General features: G+C 49.5%; 1 protein-coding gene across 2 annotated transcripts in view; it reads right to left on the reverse strand.

Annotated features, from left to right (window-relative positions):
- Positions 1-21918, reverse strand: part of KIF13B (kinesin family member 13B) — a 253470-nt gene that overhangs the window by 94456 nt on the left and 137096 nt on the right. For both annotated transcript variants that reach the window (XM_063915075.1, XM_063915076.1), the window contains exons 21-24: positions 20252-20377; positions 14539-14712; positions 14123-14280; positions 11820-11952 (exon numbers count right to left, since the gene is read on the reverse strand). In XM_063915075.1, coding sequence (XP_063771145.1) covers positions 11820-11952; positions 14123-14280; positions 14539-14712; positions 20252-20377 — 591 coding nt within the window. The remainder of the gene's footprint in view (positions 1-11819; positions 11953-14122; positions 14281-14538; positions 14713-20251; positions 20378-21918) is intronic.

Here is a 21918-nt window from a genome sequence, read left to right on the forward strand (position 1 = left end):
GCCTTTATTAGAGTAGGAATGACCTCCTCCGGAATAGCCTTCTCCGCTAGGATCCGGCGTTCAACCGCCATGCCGTCAAACGTAACCGCGGTAAGTCTTGGAACAGACAGGGCCCCTGCTGTAACAGGTCCTCTCTTAGAGGAAGAGGCCAAGGATCTTCTGTAAGCATCTCCTGAAGATCTGAGTACCAGGCCCTTCGAGGCCAGTCTGGAACAATGAGTATTGTCTGTACTCTTTTTCGCCTTATGATCCTCAACACCTTTGTGATGAGAGGAAGAGGAGGAAACACGTAGACCGATTGGAACACCCATGGCGTTACTGGAGCGTCTACTGCTATTGCCTGAGGGTCCCGGGACCTGGCACAATACCTCCGAAGCTTCTTGTTGAGGCGTGACGCCATCATGTCTATTTGAGGAACTCCCCAAAGACCCATTATCTCTGCAAAGACTTCTTGATGAAGTCCCCACTCTCCTGGATGGAGATCGTGTCTGCTGAGGAAGTCTGCTTCCCAGTTGTCCACACCCGGAATGAAGACAGCTGACAGAGCGCTTACGTGATTTTCTGCCCAGCGAAGAATCCTGGTGGCTTCTGCCATCGCGACTCTGCTCCTTGTCCCGCCTTGGCGGTTCACATGAGCCACTGCTGTGACATTGTCTGATTGAATCAGCACCGGTAGGTTGTGAAGAAGACTCTCCGCTTGTCGAAGGCCGCTGTCAAAGGCCCTTAATTCCAACACGTTGATGTGCAGGCAGGACTCCTGGCTTGCCCATAGTCCTTGAAAATGTCTTCCTCATCCTCGGAGGCTCGCGTCCGTGGTTACCAGAACCCAATCCTGAATGCCGAATCTGCGACCCTCTAGGAGGTGAGCACTTTGCAGCCACAATAGAAGAGACACCCTGGCCCTGGGGGACAGTGTTATCTTTTGATGTAATTGTAGATGGGACCCGGACCATTTATCCAGAAGGTCCCATTGAAACGTCCTCGCATTGGAACCTGCTGAAGGGGATGGCCTCGTAGGCTGCCACCATTTTTCCCAGAACACGAGTGCATTGATGAACTGACACTCTTTTTGGTTTTAGCAGGTCTCTGACCATGTTCTGGAGGTCCTGGGCCTTCTCCAACGGGAGAAAAACCTTTTGTTCCGTGTCCAGTATCATACCTAGGAACGCTAATCGAGTTGTTGGAACCAACTGTGACTTCGGTAGATTGAGAATCCAACCGTGTTGCTGGAGCACTCTCAGAGAGAGTGACACGTTTCTCAGTAATTGCTCTTTTGATCTCGCCTTTATCCGGAGATCGTCCAAGTATGGGATAATTGTGACTCCTTGCTTGCGCAGGACCACCATCATTTCCACCATTATCTTAGTGAAAATCCTCGGCGCAGTGGAAAGCCCAAACGGCAACGTCTGAAACTGGTAGTGACACTCCTGTACAGCGAATCTCAGGTACTCCTGATGAGAGGGATATATGGGGACATGAAGGTAAGCATCCTTTATGTCCAGTGACACCATAAAATCCCCCCCCCCCTCCAGGCTGGCTATTACCGCTTGGAGCGATTCCATCTTGAATTTGAATCTTTTTAAGTACAGGTTTAGGGATTTTAGATTTAAAATGGGTCTGACCGAGCCATCCGGCTTCGGGACCACAAAGAGGGTCGAATAGTACCCTTTTCCCTGTTGGTTCAGGGGAACCTTGACAATCACTTGCTGTTGACACAGCGTTTGAACTGCAGCTAACACTACATCCCTCTCTGGGGTAGAAGCTGGTATGGCCGACTTGAAAAATCGGCGTGGGGGCACCTCCTCGAATTCCAGTTTGTAGCCTTGGGAAACTATTTCCAACACCCAAGGATCCACGTCTGACCTGACCCAGACTTGGCTGAAGAGTCGAAGGCGTGCCCCCACTGGTGCGGACTCCCGCAGGGGAGCCCCAGCGTCATGCAGTGGGTTTTGTAGAAGCCGGGGAGGACTTCTGCTCCTGGCACCAGCCGAAGCAGGTGTTCTCTTTCCTCTACCTTTACCTCTGGCAAGGAAGGAGGAGCCCCGACCTCTTCTGGACTTTTCTGACCGAAAGGACTGCATCTGATATTGTGGAGTTTTCTTTTGCTGTTGGGGAATAAAAGGTAAAAATGTAGATTTACCCGCGGTAGCTGTGGAAACCAGGTCCGCGAGCCCATCCCCAAACAACACGTCACCCTTATAGGGTAAAACCTCCATATGCTTTTTTTTTTAAATCTGCATCACCCGTCCATTGGCGGGTCCATAAGGATCTTCTCACTGAAATAGCCATGGCATTGGCTCTGGAACCCAGCAACCCAATGTCCCTTTGAGCGTCTCTCATATACAAGACTGCGTCTTTAATATGGGCTAGAGTTAACAAAATAGTATCCCTATCTAGGGTATCAAGGTCAGCCGACAAGGTATCTGTCCAAGCTGCAACTGCGCTACATACCCATGCCGACGCAATTGCCGGTCTGAGCAAAGCACCAGTATGTGTATAAATAGACTTTAATGTAGTCTCCTGCCTGCGGTCCGCAGGGTCCTTGAGGGCCGCTGTGTCTGGAGACGGCAGCGCCACCTTCTTGGACAGGCGTGTTAAAGCCTTGTCCACAGTGGGAGAGGATTCCCAACGTACCCTGTCCTGCGTAGGAAAAGGGTATGCCATATTAATTCTTTTGTGAATCTGCAGTTTCTTATATGGAGTCTCCCAAGCTTTTTCAAATAACTCATGAAGTTCATGAGACGGGGGAAAGTTTATTATCGGTTTCATTCCCTTAAACATGTGTACCCTCGTGTCGGGAACAGAGGGTTCATCAGCAATATGCAACACATCTCTTATTGCAATAATCATACACTGAATACTCTTTGTCACCTTAGGGTGCAATCTAGCTTCATCATAGTCGACACTGGAATCAGAGTCCGTGTCAGTATCAGTGTCCACAATTTGTGACAAGGGACGCTTTTGAGACCCCCGACGGGCCCTGTGAGTCGGTCCAATCCGAGGATTGACCCCCTGATGCCTCCCTGGATTCAGCTTTATCTAGCCTCTTATGTAAAGATGCCATATTCAACATATGCCACATGTTCATCCATTCCTGCGTCGGCACTACCGACGGGGACACACCACTCATCTGCTCCACCTCCTCCTTGGAGAAGCCTTCCGCTTCAGACATGCCGACACGCACGTACCGACACCCCACACACACAGGGATATACCTATAAGGGGACAAATCCCCAACCAGGCCCTTAGGAGAGACAGAGAGAGAGTATGCCAGCACACACCCAGCGCCAAACTGACACTGGAAAATCCAGACAGCGCTTTTATATTATTATATATTGCCAATCTTCCCACTCACTGCGCTCCAATGTGCCCCCCTCCTCTTTTTCAGCCCTCTGAAGTGTTCAGCAGGGGAGAGTCCAGGGAGCCAGCGTTCTCTGCAGCCTTTGTGGAGAAAATGGCGCTGGTTAGTGCTGAGGAATCAAGCTCCGCCCCCTCCAGCGGCGGGCTTCGGTCCCTCTTCAATTTTAATAAAATGGCGGGGGATCATCTATTTGCTGCCTCTGCAGCCTAATGAGACCCTTTATTGCCCAAAACGAGGTTTATTGCTGCCCAGGGCGCCCCCCCCCCCTGCGCCCTGCACCCATCAGTGCCTTTTGTGTGTCTGTGTGTGGGAGCAATGGCGCGCAGCTGACCGCAGCGCGCTTTACCTCATGAAGATCTGAAGTCTTCTGCCGCCTTTGAAGTCTTCTTGCTTCTCATACTCACCCGGCTTCTATCTTCCGGCTCTGTGAGGAGGACGGCGGCGCGGCTCCAGGACGAACCCCAGGGTGAGACCTGTGTTCCGACTCCCTCTGGAGCTAATGGTGTCCAGTAGCCTAAGAAGCAGAGCCTATCATTTAAGTAGGTCTGCTTCTCTCCCCTCAGTCCCACGATGCAGGAAGCCTGTTGCCAGCAGCGCTCCCTGAAAATAAAATTCTTTTTCACAGAAAACTCAGGAGAGCTCCCTGTAATGCACCCAGTCTCCTCTGGGCACAGGATCTAACTGAGGTCTGGAGGAGGGGCATAGAGGGAGGAGCCAGTGCACACCCATACTAAAAGTTCTTTGTAGTGCCCATGTCTCCTGCGGAGCCCGTCTATTCCCCATGGTCCTTACGGAGTCCCCAGCATCCTCTAGGACGTAAGAGAAAAAGAAAGGCAACGAGAGAGGCAGAGATATAAAGGCCGAGAAAGATAGAGGTCAAGAGAGAGGCCTAAAGAGAGAGAGGCAGATGCCAAGAGACAGAGAGGCCATAAGGATGAGAGGCAGAGAAAGAAAGGCTGACAGAGAGAAAGACAGAGAGAGAAAGACAGACAGATAGACAGAGACAGACAGAAAGAAAGAAGAGAAAAAGACAGAGACAGACAGACAGAGAGAGAAGAGAAACAAAGACAGAGACAGACAGACAGATAGAAAGAAGAGAAAAAGACAGAGACAGACAGACAGAGAGGAGAAACAAAGACAGACAGAGACAGACAGACAGAGAGGAGAAACAAAGACAGACAGAGACAGACAGACGAGAAACAAAGACAAGAGTGAGAAAGAAAGGCAGAGAGGCCAAAAGGATGAGAGAGAGAGAGAGAGAGCGAGAGAGAGAGAGAGAGAGAGAGAGAGAGAGAGAGAGAGAGAGAGAGAGAGATTGAGAGACAGGCTGATAGAAAGAGCAAGAAAGAGAAATACACAGAGAGGTAAAGAGAGAATATCAAGACAGAGACTAAGACTGACACAGAAAGAAAGAACGTGACAGAAAGAGAATGTGACATACAGTAGAGAGAGAGGATAGAAGAGAGAAACAACTTGAGAGAAACAGAGAGGGAAACACCAAAAGACATACAGAGGTATAGGCCTAGAGAGGGATGAAAAAGGCAGTGAGAGAAGCAGAGAGAGAGATGGAGGCCGAGAGAGAGAGAGAGAGGCCAACAAAGAGAATGGGGTTTATACCAAAGCTCCCAATCGGGCGGGAGAGTGTGGATGACTCTGCAGCACCGACTGAGCAAACGCTAGGTCCTTGTCAGCCAGGGTATCAAACTTGTAGAATTTTGCAAAAGTGTTTGAACCCGACCAAGTAGCTGCTCGGCAAAGCTGTAATGCCGAGACGCCTCGGGCAGCCGCCCAAGTAGAGCCCACCTTCCTAGTGGAATGGGCCTTTACCGAATTCGGTAACAGCAATCCAGCCGTAGAATGAGCCTGCTGAATCGTGTTACAGATCCAGCGAGCAACAGTCTGCTTAGAAGCAGGCGCGCCAACCTTGTTGGCTGCATACAGGACAAACAGTGCCTCTGTTTTCCTAACTCTAGCCGTCCTGGATACATACATTTTTAAGGCCCTGACTACATCCAAGGACTTGGAGTCTTCCAAGTCACTCGTAGCCACAGGTACCACGATAGGTTGGTTCATATGAAATGAAGACACCACCTTAGGCAGAAATTGAGGACGAGTCCTCAACTCCGCTCTATCCACATGAAAAATCAAGTAGGGGCTCTTGTGAGACAAGGCCGCCAATTCGAACACCAGCCTTGCAGATGCCAAGGCCAGTAACATGACCACCTTCCAAGTGAGAAATTTTAATTCAACCGTTTGACATGGTTCAAACCAGTGAGATTTAAGGAACTGTAACACCACGTTAAGGTCCCAGGGTGCCACTGGAGGCACAAAAGGAGGTTGGATGTGCAGCACTCTCTTTACAAAAATCTGGACTTCTGGTAGAGAAGCCAATTCCTTCTAAAAGAATATAGATAGGGCCGAAATCTGTACTTTAATGGAGCCTAACTTCAGGCCCATATCCACTCCTGTCTGTAGGAAGTGGAGAAAACGGCCCAGATGGAAATCTTCCATAGGAGCATTCTTGGTTTCACACCAAGAGACATACTTCCTCCAGATACGGTGATAATGTTTCGCCGTCACCTCCTTCCTAGCCTTTATCAGAGTAGGTATGACCTCCTCCGGAATACCTTTCCCAGCTAGGATTCGGCGTTCAACCGCCATGCTGTCAAACGTAACCGCGGTAAGTCTTGGAACACACAGGGCTCCTGTTGCAACAGGTCCTCCCTGAGAGGAAGGGGCCAAGGATCTTCTGTGAGCATTTCCTGAAGATCTGAGTACCAGGCCCTTCGAGGCCAGTCTGGAACAATGAGTATTGTCTGTACTCTTTTTTGTCTTATGATCCTCAAAATTTTTGCGATGAGAGGAAGAGGAGGAAACACATAGACCGACTGAACACCCATTGTGTCACCAGGGCGTCTACTGCTACTGCCTGAGGGTCCCGGGACCTGGCACAGTACCTCCGAAGCTTTTTGTTAAGCGTGACGCCATCATGTCTATTTGAGGAACTCCCCAGAGACCCGTTATCTCTGCAAAGACTTCTTGATGAAGTCCCCACTCTCCTGGATGGAGATCGTGTCTGCTGAGGAAGTCCGCTTCTCAGTTGTCCACTCCCGGAATGAAGACAGCTGACAGAGCGCTTACGTGATTTTCCACCCAGCGAAGAATCCTGGTGGCCTCCGCCATCGCGACTCTGCTCCTTGTCCCGCCTTGGCGGTTTACATGAGCCACGGCTGTGACATTGTCTGATTGAATCAGAACCGGTAGGTTGCGAAGAAGAGTCTCCGCTTGTCGAAGGCCGTTGTATATGGCCCTTAATTCCAGCATGTTGATGTGCAGACAAGCCTCCTGGCTTGACCACAGTCCCTGAAAATTTCTTCCTTGCGTGACTGCTCCCCATCCTCGGAGGCTCGCGTCCGTGGTCACCAGAAGCCAATCCTGAATGCCGAACCTGCAACCCTCTAGAAGGTGAGCACTGTGCAGCCACCACAGGAGAGATACTCTGGCCCTGGGGGACAGTGTTATCGTCTGATGTATTTGTAGATGGGACCCGGACCACTTGTCCAGAAGGTCCCACTGAAAAGTCCTTGCATGAAACCTGCCGAAGGGGATGGCTTCGTAGGCTGCCACCATTTTTCCCAGAACTCAAGTGCATCGATGAACTGACACTCTTTTTGGCTTTAGCAGGTCTCTGACCATGGTCTGGAGATCCTGGGCTTTTTCCGACGGGAGAAAAACCTTCTTTCGTTCCGTGTCCAGAATCATGCCTAGGAACGATAGTCGAGTCGTTGGAACCAATTGTGACTTTGGCAGATTGAGAATCCAACCGTGCTGTTGGAGCACTCTCAGGGAGAGCGCCACGTTCTTCAGCAACTGATCTCTTGATCTCGCCTTTATCAGGAGATCGTCCAAGTATGGGATACTTGTGACTCCTTGTTTTCGCAGGAGCACCATCATTTCCGCCATCACCTCGGTGAAAATCCTCGGGGCCGTGGAAAGCCCAAACGGCAACGTCTGAAACTGGTAATGACAGTCCTGTACAGCGAATCTCAGGTATTCCTGATGAGAGGGATATATGGGGACATGAAGGCAAGTATCCTTTATGTCTAGCGACACCATAAAATCCCCCCCCTTCTAGGCTGGATATTACAGCTCAGAGCGATTCCATCTTGAATCTGAATTTTTTCAAGTACAGGTTCAGGGATTTTAGATTTAAAATGGGTCTGACCGAACCATCCGGCTTCGGAATCACAAACAGGGTCGAATAATACCCTTTTCCCTGTTGGGCCAGGGGAACCTTGACAATCACTTGCTGTTGGCACAGCGTTTGAATTGCAGCTAACACTACTTCCCTCCCTAGGGGAGAAGCTGGTAAGGCAGACTTGAAAAATCGGCGAGGGGGCACCTCTTCGAATTCCAGCCTGTAGACTTGGGAAACAATTTCCATCGCCCAAGGATCCACGTCTGACCGAACTCAGACCTGGCTGAATAATCGAAGGCGCGCCCCCACCGGTGCGGACTCCCTTACGGGAGCCCCAGCGTCATGCGAGGGATTTTGCAGAAGCCGGGGAGGACTTCTGCTCCTGGGAACTAGCCGAAGCAGGTGTTCTTTTTCCTCTACCCTTACCTCTGGCAAGGAAGGAGGAGCCCCGACCTCTTCTGGGCTTATGCGACCGAAAGGACTGCATCTGATACTGTGGAGTTTTCTTTTGCTGTTGGGGAACAAAAGGTAAAAAGGTAGATTTACCCGCGGTAGCTGTGGAAACCAGATCTGCGAGCCCCTCCCCAAACAACACGTCACCCTTGTAAGGTAAAACCTCCATATGCTTTTTCGAGTCCGCATCACCTGTCTATTGACGGGTCCATAAGGCTCGTCTCGCAGAAATAGCCATGGCATTGGCTCTGGAACCCAGCAGTCCAATGTCTCTCTGAGCATCTCTCATATACAAGACTGCGTCCTTAATATGGGCTAAAGTTAATAAAATGGTATCCCTGTCTAGGGTATCAAGGTCAGCTGACAAGGTATCTGTCCAAGCTGCAACTGCGCTACATACCCATGCCGACGCAATTGCCGGCCTGAGCAAAGCACCAGTATGTGTATAAATAGACTTTAAAGTAGTCTCCTGCCTGCGGTCTGCAGGATCTTTAAGGGCTGCCGTGTCTGGAGACGGCAGCGCCACCTTTTTGGACAGGCGTGTTAAAGCCTTGTGGGAGAGGATTCCCAATGTACCCTGTCCTGCGTAGGGAAAGGGTACGCCATAAGAATCCTTTTGGGAATCTGCAGTTTCTTATCTGGAGTTTCCCAAGCTTTTTCACATAACTCGTTAAGTTCATGAGATGGAGGAAAGGTTACTACCTGCTTCTTCCCCTTAAACATGTGTACCCTCGTGTCGGGAACAGAGGGTTCATCAGTGATATGCAAAACATCTTTTATTGCAATAATCATACACTGAATACTTTCTGTCACCCAAGGGTGCAATCTAGCTTCATCGTAGTCGACACTGGAGTCACACTCCGTGTCGGTATCTGTGTCTACTATTTGTGACAAGGGACGTTTCTGAGACCCTGAAGGGCCCTGTGAGTCGGTCCAATATGTGGATTGACCCCCTGTTGTCTCCCTGGACTCTGCTTTGTCCAGTCTCTTATGTAGTGATGCCACACTTGCATTTAACATATGCCACATATCCATCCACTCTTGAGTCGGCACCACCGACGGGGACTCACCACTCATCTGCTCCACCTCCTCCTTGGAAGAGCCTTCCGCTTCAAACATGTCGACACGCACGTTCCGACACCCCACACACATCGGGAAATAACTATAAGGGGACACTTCCCCAACCAGGCCCTTTGGAGAGACAGAGAGAGAGTATGCCAACACACACCCAGCGCCAAAACTGACACTGGAATGAACCCAGATAGCGCTTTTATATATATAACAATAATTTTCCCACTCACTGCGCCTGATAATTGTGCCCCCCTCCTCTTTTTCAGCCCTCTGAGCCTTGTTCAGCAGAGGAGAGTCCGGGGAGCCAGCGTTTCTGCAGCTTCTGTGGAGAAAATGGCGCTGGTTAGTGCTGAGGGATCAAGCTCCGCCCCCTCCAGCGGCGGGCTTCGGTCCCGCTCTGATTTTCAAAATATGGCGGGGGTTAATCTATTCACTGCCTCCGCAGCCCAATACACTCTATTATGCCATCCTTGAGGTTTATTGTTGCCCAGGGCGCCCCCCCTGCGCCCTGCACCCATCTGTGCCTGCTTCTGTGTGTGTTGTGTGGCAGCAATGGCGCGCAGCGTTACCGCTGCGCGCTTCCCTAAGTGAAGATCTGAAGTCTTCTGCCGCCTTGAAGTCTTCTTTTCTTCTCATACTCACCCGGCTTCTATCTTCCGGCTCTGCGAGGAGGACGGCGGCGCGGCTCCAGGACGAACTGCAGGGTGAGACCTGCGTTCCGACTCCCTCTGGAGCGAATGGTGTCCAGTAGCCTTAGAAGCAGTGCCCAACTTGACAAGCCAGCTCTGCTTCTCTCTCCTCGGTCCCATGATGCAGGGAGCCTGTTGCCAGCAGTGCTCCCTGAAAATAAAAAACCTAACAAAAGCTTTTTCAGAGAAACTCAGGAGAGCTCCCTGTAATGCACCCAGTCTCCTCTGGGCACAAGATCTAACTGAGGTCTGGAGGAGGGGCATAGAGGGAGGAGCCAGTGCACACCCATACTAAAAGTTCTTTATAGTGCCCATGTCTCCTGCGGAGCCTGTCTATACCCCATGGTCCTTACGGAGTCCTCAGCATCCTCTAGGACGTAAGAGAAAAAATGTTCTGTATTTGCACTGCAACATGGTTTGTCCAGGCAGGGCCGGCAACAGAAATCTTGGGGCCCGGTACAGTAATATCTCTGCGGGCCCCCCCACCCGGCCCTAAAAACATTGTCTGCACTATGTTCTTCCCCACGACCGTCACATGCACCTCCCTGGGATGTAGTTATGATCCCGGCAGCCGGAATCCTGGTGGTCAGCATACCGACGCCGGGATCCCGGACGCCAGAATGCCGGCAGGGGGCCCAGCCATATTCCCACTTGTGGGTATCCCGGCGTCAGTATGCTGACCACCGGGATCCCGACCGCCGGTCGCCCGATCCCAACCGCGCCTGCCTAATACAATACTGATATATTGGGATCATCTCTTTCAAAAATGAAGATTCCCAGACACACAATGGCCAGGAATTCTGTACTGTCTGTGCTGAGCAGCAGATGAGCCTGAAAGACCAGTCACCACCACACAGACATTCTGCTCTGATCTCATCTGACATGCATGCATGCAGATGCATCTATATGTGCAGAATGCTGCATGCATAATGTGCCTGCCTGCCCGCAGCCGAACCTAAACCAATCCCAAAGCCCCAAACCAAACCCAAATCCCTAAACATTCTGGAGTTGGAGAGCCTTACCAGCAGCAACACACAGCCGCCGGCGCCGCTAATTGACCAGGCTCAGAATCCCGCAGTACTGTCCTGGGCCACTCCTGCTTGGCGCTCCGGCTCCTTACAGCTCACACAGCAGAGACAGGGAGGCGTGCGGTGAGGACTCGAAGAGGAGGGGCGGTCCGGACGGGCGTCATCGTGTGTGACTGGTGCAACGTCAGTGCACTGCACAGCATACAGCACGGCCGGGGACTGGCTGGCTCAGGCTGACAGCTGACCTGGCTGGGGCTGTGCACTGAGGGGGTGACCACACGGCTTGGGGGGATGGGGGGGGGGTGCTGCCGCAAAAAACAACAACTCAACCACACAGCGGGCCGCACGCGGCTGGTGCGGTGCCGCGAGTTATAGAATTATGTACATTTATTATGATATGCTGCCACCGCTGGACCTTGGGGCCCCTCACAATGACGGGGCCCGGGACGGGTGTCCCCTTTGACCCCCCCTGTCGCCGGGCCTGTGTCCAGGTACAGTTACTTTCTCTTTCTTATTTCCCAAATTAGAATCCGGCCCAGAGGCCAAGACAGAGAGAGATAGGGGCAAAGAGAGACACACACACACACACACACACACACACACACACACACACACACAGAGACTGAGGCCGAGACACAGGCCAAAAGAGAGACAGAGAGGTAAGAGACCAAAAGGGAAAGAGAGAGAGAGCGAGAAGCAGACAGAGAGAGGCCGTGAGGACAAAGTCAAAAGATAGAGTTTGTGGCCAAGAGGGAGACAGAGATGGAAAGGGAGAGAGTGGCCAAGAGGGAGAGGGTGTAAGAGGCAGACATTGGGAGAGTGAGAGGGGAAGAAATGTGAGAAGACCGGAGAGGAAGTGACAGGACGAGAGGCAGACAGACATGAAGAGAGAGAGAGTGACAGAGAACAATCAGGATCTCCTGATATGTACATGATTTGCAGTCTCCACTAGAAACAGTAGTAGTAATAGTTAGTAATAGTAATGGGAGACGTTGGGAAGCTCAGTGGTCTGGAGTTACCTGTCTCAGCTGGAAGATGCCTCCTGTTTGAAGGTCTTTTGCTGGGATGACTTCCACAGGACAATAATCTCCATTTTCATTCAATTCCAAGACCTGCACCCACAACTCCACTTTCCGGGTGACCTCACTCCACCTGAGGGTGACATGGACTGGCTTACTGTAACATCGCCACTCCTGTATGCCAACATCAGCTCTACTGTGCAATGCTTACTTATATATTACCACAGTTCTATACAGTAATACCTGTATAACAAAGATACTATAAAACCCATATACACTCAACAGCACTTTACAGTTAGGAACAGCAGTACAGTATAAACCAACAGACAGAAGAAAGAGGGCCCTGCTCGTAACCTTAAAATATATAAGAACATTCTGTATGTTGGTCCAGCCAGACAGCAATAGGGAAAAATGCTAGTGAGCTATGTTATCCAATCACACAGCAGTGTTTTTTGGGAGAATGTTACTGGAGTATAGAAAGAACACATGTAAGGTTTGCATGAACTGTGTAATGAGTAGACAACACAATATTACTGTGTAGTGAGAAGTAATTTGCTAAGGGGTTGTGGCCGGAGAGACTAGCCAGCCACACGTGTAATGGCGTTTGCGGCACTGAAGGGCTTAACCCTCGTGCCCGGCGCCATGTTACAGACTGTTTCAAAGTTTGTTTAATGATGTGTTTTACTTTTAACATGTCATATGTAGTGCTCTGTGCACCATTGCAGGAAGGCATGTTTAACTGTATCTATTTTATATTCAAGACAGGCTCTGTGTATATTTAAAGGGAAACACGTGTTTAAATGAAATGTATTTAAAGGAAAAATGCAGTTACTATAGCTGTCTGAATAAGCAACTCTTATCCTCTGGAAATAGGAAGTGGCATGCTAATGGCCCTGTCTTATCAGAGAGGTGTGAAGGACAATACCTTTTGATGTGTAAGTTCCTTAGAGAGAGATGCTAATCACTGGGTCTATGGGCTTGGAACTTGTTTCATGTACCTGATTTAATTGACATACGAACTACCGATGTAGGAAGGAAGACTGTTTGTTTGTATTGTAGCATCCCTGTTGTAATCTCAGACACTGAGATTGCCTGGAGATGTGAATGACCAGAAACATTTGTATTTTGAAGATATGTGATAAATTTATCAATGGTGAATGTTAATCTGATACCAAACGTTGTCTGGGTGACAGGAAGGAGGATATTGTTTTATTGCACTTATATCCTTGTAAAATGTAATTTATTGGTATTTTGTAAAGTGGCCTGATTGGTTGGAGAAGACAGGGAGGGCTTGCCCCCCTGTGGTACTGTGTGGAAAACTGACATAAAAAGGAGACCTGCGTGCCTCCAGAGTTGTAGTTGTACCATCTTTATTCTGCTGAAACATCTGATTGTATGCTGTTGCCCCTAGCAATAGGTAAGGGTTCTCTTTAGAACTATTGAGCAAATAAACATCTTTGCCTCAAGAAGACTGCTTCATCTTGTGACCAACAGGGTTAGGCCAAACCTAGCCCCGTCCTCCGGCTGTCCAGGGAAGTACCTAGCGTCTCCAAGCTCCGCCTTCCGCCAGCTACCGGTAGAGGCCTAGCAAGTGGCTAGTGGGGATTCGTCAACACCACACAGGTGTGGTAAGGCAGTGCGTCGGCACATACAGAGCAGAACCGTGGTTCCAAACGCCACGGCAGGTTAGGAGTTTGGTGGTGGCAGCGAGAACCCGCCCACAGCGCAGTGGGTGGAGTCAGTAACAGGCGGTTACTGGCGGTAAGCGGGAATCCCCTATGTGGTCAGGCCTCGTGCGGCTTGACCTTCCAATCTGTGCGCAGTCAACGGGACGCGAAAGCGGCGAGTGCTTTCGTACGGTACCGTCCTGTCACAGGGGTCTATTCATTAAGCAGAGAAAAGTGTGGAGAAGTGAGCCTGTGGAGAAGTTGCCCATGGCAACCAATCAGCTGCTCTATACAATTGTATAGTATGCAAATTATAAACGTTACTTCAATGCTAATTGGTTGCCATGGGCAACTTGTCCACTGGCTGACTTCTCCACACTTTTCACTGCTACATGAATAGACCCCTAAGAGAGCAAATACTGTATACTGTACCAGCTCAACTCTGCCTGCTCTGTGTGGACTAATAGATTTAAACACAGGGGCGGGGCCAGTGATGTCACAGCAGCTCAGATGACTGTAGTTTCAGCAATTCTGTCCTAAATATGTCGAAAAGGCTGTTGGGGGATTATGCAAGGAGGTAAAAAGTTTGCAAGAAGGATAGGCAAAGACAAAAGACATGGTCTATGCCCAGCTCACCTGTCACGTAGACTGCGTGTTTTTGCTTGTATTATCCCGAGGTCCCACAGGGCAGGATTTTTACGAGGGTCATTTAGCTTGTGTCCGTAAACTTCAATGGCCAAAGCCCCCTCAGCCAGATAGTCCAGGAAATCTTCAGTGATGTTCACATCAAACTCCTAACCAGCAAAACAGACACAGGGTAACTATGAACAGACTTAGAAGTGAGTCAGTGGAGAAGTTGCCCATGGCAACCAATCAGCTGCTACGTAGAATTTTATAGAATGCACTTGATAAAGGTTACCTCAACACTGATTGGTTGCCATGGGCAACTTCTCCACTGGCTCACTTCTCCACTCTTATTACTGCTTCATGAATAAACCCCTTTATTCATGTTAACGAAAGGTAAAACCACATAGGTGTATTATTGTACTCACTTTACAGTGATCAAACACAACCATACACTGGGGCTCCTTGCTGACCGGGGAGGAGGTATTGGGGTCCACCTCTGGGGGGACAGTGACCGGCTCCGGCTGGTCATAGAACGTGTAGTGACAGAAGACGAAGTTGGTGAGATGCTGGGGTAAACCTGTGGCCTGTAGGACTTTAACCTGAAAAAGAGGAGGATACAGGTGGCGATAACATATTTTATATACAATAATGTGTTTCCTACTGTAACTATCAGGCAGATTTAGAGTCGCTTGTACGTCAGTGGCAATTGTATCCGCATCACTTGTAGTTCCTACGGCACACAGGCGGCACGCCATCACTGACCTCAGCCTAGTGTGAACATCCTGCTGCCACAGAGTTACACCCATTCAGCTGCAAGGAGGATGCAACAGAGTGGCGAACGAGCTAGGGTGTAGATGCATACGTTCAGCTATAGAGCCTACAAAACTGAGCTCACAGCGCCTGGAGGCGGGGTTAGAGGTGGGCCCCAATGCATCCTGGGACAGATAAAGATTTAACCTGTTGGTGCCTGGATCCAGATCCATCTCTACATCCTGATGTTTCCCTGTGGAACCTACTGCAGAAATAACACTTAACGAAGGATATTCTGCATTAAGTTATTACGCACCCTAATCTCTAAATGTCTTTTTGTTCTACATTTGCAGCATGTCTAACCCATGTACAGTTATATAAGCGCTGGTAATAAAGGACATTCTGTTTTGTATCCATGTACGGCATTAATCATCTAGCACCATGTATAATATAGTGTTCATTCTAGCACCCTGCACCTTTCAAATCCTGTGCAGTTCCTCTTCCCTGCCTGGGGTGTCGCTCTCTGCTCTGGTGCTTTTCAGCACACACAGGTCTGTATCACAGCACTGAGTAACAGATCAGAGTGTGCTGAGAAGCATCACAGCAGAGAGCGACACCCCAGGCAGGGAAGAGGAACTGCACGAATTTTGAAAGGTGCAGGGTGCTAGAGTGAACACTATATAATATGGGTAGAACTTTCTATTCTGGAGTACCAAACTTTGTCTGGTGTTGTCTTTTCCCTGGGACCAATGGAAAACACTGCGGCATAGGTACTTTAGATTTTGCCTCCAAAAGTTCACCATCTCCCCTCCTCTATACCCCCGTTGGCTGCTAGGAACTGTAAAAGCTCCAAGGACAAAACCATGTGGAGCAGAATGATACAGGAGATTTAATTAATGTATAAAAATTGTAAATACTCTTCCTTCCATGTGGGGCCCATTGCAAACACTTGAGACCTCCCATAGCTGCTGTCCCATACACATAAAGTGGAATATGTAGAATTTATTGAATGTGTGCAACAAAAAACGGGTGACAGCTTGATGCGTCTGCACATAAACGCCAAGGAAGTGCTCACTGATTGGACAGAAGGTGCCGTATCCTGCTCAGGAGCAATATCTGCCACAACTTAATATTGGAGAAGTTGGTATTGCGAGGCCGAGGTTTGGGATCCTGGAGGTCAGCATACTGACCCAGGGATCCCGGTCTCCAGATTGCCGGCGGGGGCGAGCGCAATGAAGCCCCTTGCGGGTCTGCTGCGCGGGCTCGGTGGCTCGCTATGTGCTCACCGCAGGTTCTATTCCCACTCTATGAGTGTCGTGGACACCCAGGAGTGGGAATTGTCCTGTTAGTCAGCATGCCGGCTGTCAGGCTTTCCCCTTGCACGGGATTCTGGCGTCGGTATGGTGAACGGCGGTCGCCTGACCGCCTGTCACATAACCGCATCCTGATCACCAAAAGGTCACCCATTCTGCACACTTCACAGATCCCATGGGCATAGGTCCTTCAAAGCCTGGACCCTCCAGAAAGTGAAGAGATCAGACATCTTCTGGAGGAGACCTACCACTATGTCCTGCTTTAGCTTTGCCTTCCTAGCACTGAGAATGGTCTGAAACACAGCCAGCCTTACCAAAATCTGGTGATACAAGGGGCATTGACTTATCAGATCTGGCCCTCTGCCATGCTTACATTGTATGTGCAACCAAAATTTCTCACCCAGTCCGGTGCCACCAGAGTCCCCAAGCAAATCAAACAAAGTACCAAGGTACCAGTTTCGACTAACGCCACCTTTAGATCTCTTGTGATGGAGCAGAAGCTTTGTATCAACAGAGATGCCATCATGCCAACATCTGGTAAATCCCACCAGTCCACAACATGAAATTAAGGGAGGTCACATGTAGGCAGTCAGCACCAGGCCGAAATCCTAAAGAGCTATTGGGGCAATGTATGGAGGATGTAAGGAGGAGGGCTGAACGCCAGATACAAGGCAATAAAATCCGAAGGGGTGAAACCTTTATCCCCCATCCAGACCCATATGCAAGACCAGCAGTAACTTGACCAACCAAAAGTAGGGAAGGTTAAACACTAAGTTCTTCCATCACAGATGAGAAACTGTACATGACCTATACTATACATTTATTTCCAAGCAAGCATGAAATGCAGCGGAGACTCTGATTTATGAGTGTGTACGCACAGAAATTATTTTAAACCTCTAATTACTTAACCCTGGTTGCAGTAAGACAAAGATCATTCAATGTTACCCTGACAAATAGACCAGACTTATTTTAGACGAATGATAATGATATTCGACCGCAAGGGGTCACTAACCTACATAATCGCCAGCTGATTTAAAAGTAATGCTCGTCTGCGGGTCTCGCCCCGGGGGCCTGACCTGGCCTGCTTACGGGAACAGAGGCAATATTCTCAGCATCAGCAGCAACGAGGCTGTCCTTACTTATAGCACACGGACAGTGTTCCGCCATCGCCGGGTCACAGAGGGCCAGGAGTGTCACCGCTTAATGGACAGGAGATTGATCTTGGCGCCTTCATCATTGAGTCATTGAGTAACCTTGCTGTAATATACTTTATACAACGCTCAGTTACTCTAACCGTCTGTATACGCCAACAAGCCTTAACCGACTTCATAAATACAATGTGGACTTATTTCACCGGAATCCCGACAGCGGATGAAATGCCGCCGACGGAACACCGGCGACACAGGCAATTCTCCTTCTGTGGGTGTCCAGGACACCCATAGAGGGAGAACATAACCTGTGGCGAACGCAGCCCTCGTATCGTTGCTGGCACTCTGGCGGACGCTATCCCACTGTCAGGGTCATGACAGCCGGCATCCCGTCCGTCGGCAAATCGTACGTAGCCCAGCTGACATTTACTACAGACTGTTGCAAGCACGTGCCCGTTTCTGGGAACACTAAGCACTGGCTGTTACATCTACATGCCCCAGAATGTGAGGAGGGGAATGGAGGCAGCAGGAAGCCACAGACTGAGAGTTATATAGTGGGAGGAGCAGGGTCCCCAGCAGCACAGAGTATATCAGGAGATGAGTGATGTGTCAGTGAGGACAGGGCTGCATGTGACAGGGGCAGTGACATGATGTGAGGAGGGGAATGGAGGCAGCAGGAAGCCACAGACTGAGAGTTATATAGTGGGAGGAGCAGCGTCCCCAGCAGCACAGAGTATATCAGGAGATGAGTGATGTGTCAGTGAGGACAGGGCTGCATGTGATAGGGGCAGTGACATGATGTGAGGAGGGGAATGGAGGCAGCAGGAAGCCACAGACTGAGTGTTATATAGTGGGAGGAGCAGGGTCCCAGCAGCACAGAGTATATCAGGAGATGAGTGATGTGTCAGTGAGGACAGGGCTGCATGTGACAGGGGCAGTGACATGATGTGAGGAGGGGAATGGAGGCAGCAGGAAGCCACAGACTGAGAGTTATATAGTGGGAGGAGCAGGGTCCCCAGCAGCACAGAGTATATCAGGAGATGAGTGATGTGTCAGTGAGGACAGGGCTGCATGTGACAGGGGCAGTGACATGATGTGAGGAGGGGAATGGAGGCAGCAGGAAGCCACAGACTGAGAGTTATATAGTTGGAGGAGCAGGGTCCCCAGCAGCACAGAGTATATCAGGAGATGAGTGATGTGTCAGTGAGGACAGGGCTGCATGTGACAGGGGCAGTGACATGATGTGAGGAGGGGAATGGAGGCAGCAGGAAGTCACAGACTGAGAGTTATATAGTGGAAGGAGCAGGGTCCCCAGCAGCACAGAGTATATCAGGAGAGGAGTGATGTGTCAAAGAGGGCAGAGCTGCATGTGACAGGGGCAGTGACATGATGTGAGGAGGGGAATGGAGGCAGCAGGAAGTCACAGACAGAGTTATATAGTGGAAGGAGCAGGGTCCCCAGCAGCACAGAGTATATCAGGAGATGAGTGATGTGTCAGTGAGGACAGGACTGCATGTGACAGGGGCAGTGACATGATGTGAGGAGGGAATGGAGACAGCAGGAAGCCACAGACTGAGTTATAAAGTGGAAGGAGCAGGGTCCCCAGCAGCACAGAGTATATCAGGAGATGAGTGACGTGTCAGTGAGGACAGGGCTGCATGTGACAGGGGCAGTGATATGATGTGAGGAGGGGAATGGAGGCAGCAGGAAGCCACAGACTGAGAGTTATACAGTGGGAGGAGCAGGGTCCCAGCAGCACAGAGTATATCAGGATATGAGTGATTGTGTCAGTGAGGACAAGGCTGCATGTGACAGGGGCAGTGACATGCTGTGAGGAGGGGAATGGAGGAAGCCACAGACTGAAAGTTATATAGTGGGAGGAGCAGGGTCCCCAGCAGCACCGAGTATATCAGGAGATGAGTGATGTGTCAGTGAGGACAGGACTGCATGTGACAGGGGCAGTGACATGATGTGAGGAGGGGAATGGAGGCAGCAGGAAGCCACAGACTGGGAGTTATATAGTGGGAGGAGCAGGGTCCCCAGCAGCACAGAGTATATCAGGAGATGAGTGATGTGTCAGTGAGGACAGGACTGCATGTGACAGGGACAGTGACATGATGTGAGGAGGGGAATGGAGGAAGTCACAGACTGGGAGTTATAAAGTGGAAGGAGCAGGGCCCTCAGCAGCACAGAGTATATCAGGAGATGAGTGATGTGTCAGTGAGGATAGGGCTGCATGTGACAGGGGCAGTGACATGATGTGAGGAGGGGAATGGAGGAAGCCACAGACTGAGAGTTATATAGTGGAAGGAGCAGGGCCCTCAGCAGCACAGAGTATATCAGGAGAGGAGTGATGTGTCAGTGAGGACAGGGCTGCATGTGACAGGGGCAGTGACATGATGTGAGGAGGGGAATGGAGGCAGCAGGAAGCCACAGACAGAGTTATATAGTGGGAGGAGCAGGATCCCCAGCAGCACAGAGTATATCAGGATATGAGTGATTGTGTCAGTGAGGACAGGACTGCATGTGACAGGGACAGTGACATGACGTGAGGAAGGGAATGGAGGAAGCCACAGACTGGGAGTTATATAGTGGAAGGAGCAGGGCCCTCAGCAGCACAGAGTAGTGATGTCAGACTCCTATCACACGGAGATTGACAATTCAAATTATTTTTAGTTTCATACAAAGTTCATACATTTAATTTGTTTTCAAAATGAAGATCTTTGAGATACGAGACTGCACCAGGTAAAATACCAGTGCAGAAATTCCTCAAATAAAACAGGAATTCTACAAGACTTATGCCTGTGTTCATTTGGTGTTTGGAAAAACGGTTAGTATGAGGGAAGAGGAAGGGAGTGGTGATCACATATAGACAGCGGCATATTAGAGGAACCAGCAATCCGTGTGCCAAACCTTGCCATACTCACCATGCAGACCAGCTTGTGCTCCTGAGTTCTGCTGTCACTGGAGACATCACTGTCCTCTCCTCCAGCGATTCTCTCTCCAATGTCTCCACTCACTCGCACAACCTCAACGTGGAGACGACCTGCAATCTGATGAGGAAAAATAAATCTATATCACACACTCCCTCTGCCTTCAGCGGAACACGCCATAGCACGGATAATCACACACGCAGAGTGTATATAATGTTTTGTGGATGTGACGACTCTTCTGTAGGCCTCCACAAACGCTCATCAAAGTGTTGAGTAATGACCGTAAAGTCTTTAGATCCATATTCCATAGATACATACGGCTAGAGTGTATATAACCAAAACAAAAACTCAGGAATGGACTTGTATTTACAAAAGTCCCCCATGCATCTATTAGGTCTCTTGTGCTTGCACATGGTACAATGTACAGAACTTTTTTCAAAGCTGCATTACTACCGAAAGTGGTAAATATTTGTTCCAGAGGACCAATCAGAAGCCACAGGGGTCGATCCAACTAGGTGAGCGTTGGGTCCTGCGAGCCGCGCTCACGGCTAACTCGCACCACGAATTGCATTTGCAATCCAATTCCAAACAAGCATGGCTGTCAGGACTTGCTTCAGAAACCCTTGACAAGCCCCCTCCCTCCCCTAATATCTATTTCAACATTTGGAAGATTTCAATTAGCTTAAATTGGACAAATAATTCCATTCCATTATTCGAGGTAGGAAAAAAGCCCTCCAATTGCCCCAAAATCAACTTTTTTGTTTTTTAAGCACCACAAATTTAATTCAAGTATTTATCAAGGAAAAATTGCTTTTGATTAATTTAGGGGGAAAAAAAAAAAAAAAGAAGAAGAGGAAAGTGGTTTCAAAATTACCCAAATAATGTTTTTATTTTTTGGGGATTTTTCATTTTTTCATTTAATTTGTTTATCCTGTAAATAAACAAAATGAAATGTGCTTTTTTTTTTTTTAAAGCACAAAATACAGCCATTTCACACCTTTTAAGATCATCCAGTACTTTCCCTATGGCCACTAACAGCTTCCTATATAATTCGATTCTGCTAACAAAATTGTCACTTTTTTAGGGTCCAGGAAGTTCTCCCCACTTTTCATGAACGTCTCCTAGGTAGCATTTTCTAGAACGTTCGCACAAACCCTCGCTGTGACAACTGCGAATAGGCATGTCTAGGGTATGCACATTCGTGTATAGGGGGGTTATTCAGCTTCGATAGCAGTACTGCTAAAAAATCGTACGCTGAGAGCCGCCCAGCGTCGAGTTCGCATTTGAACTGCGAATGCAGCGCAGAAATTGACACACATCAGGAATACCGGTTGCCCTCCCTGCATATGCAGCCTGCCCACCGGCGCAATGTTTTCCGTAGCAGTGAACGCAAGTGATGTCACCCGCCTGCTCGCACCACTCCCCACCAACGCCGCACTGCTGCCCCCGAACGCCCGCTGGGTGACTATCACTATGCGATCACATCATGCCGGGATGCAATCGCATTGTGAAAGTCCCCGCATGCACAGTCATCCGATAATCGCCCGATCTGTGTTTTAGCCAATTTCGCAACTGATGATGAATAAGGCGCAAAGTCTACAAGTGTCATGAAACAGACTCCCATTCACAGAGTTGCACCTAATTGGACGGAGCTCACAGTG

Source organism: Pseudophryne corroboree, chromosome 4 (assembly GCF_028390025.1).
Source record: "Pseudophryne corroboree isolate aPseCor3 chromosome 4, aPseCor3.hap2, whole genome shotgun sequence".
NCBI classification, from domain to species: domain Eukaryota; kingdom Metazoa; phylum Chordata; class Amphibia; order Anura; family Myobatrachidae; genus Pseudophryne; species Pseudophryne corroboree.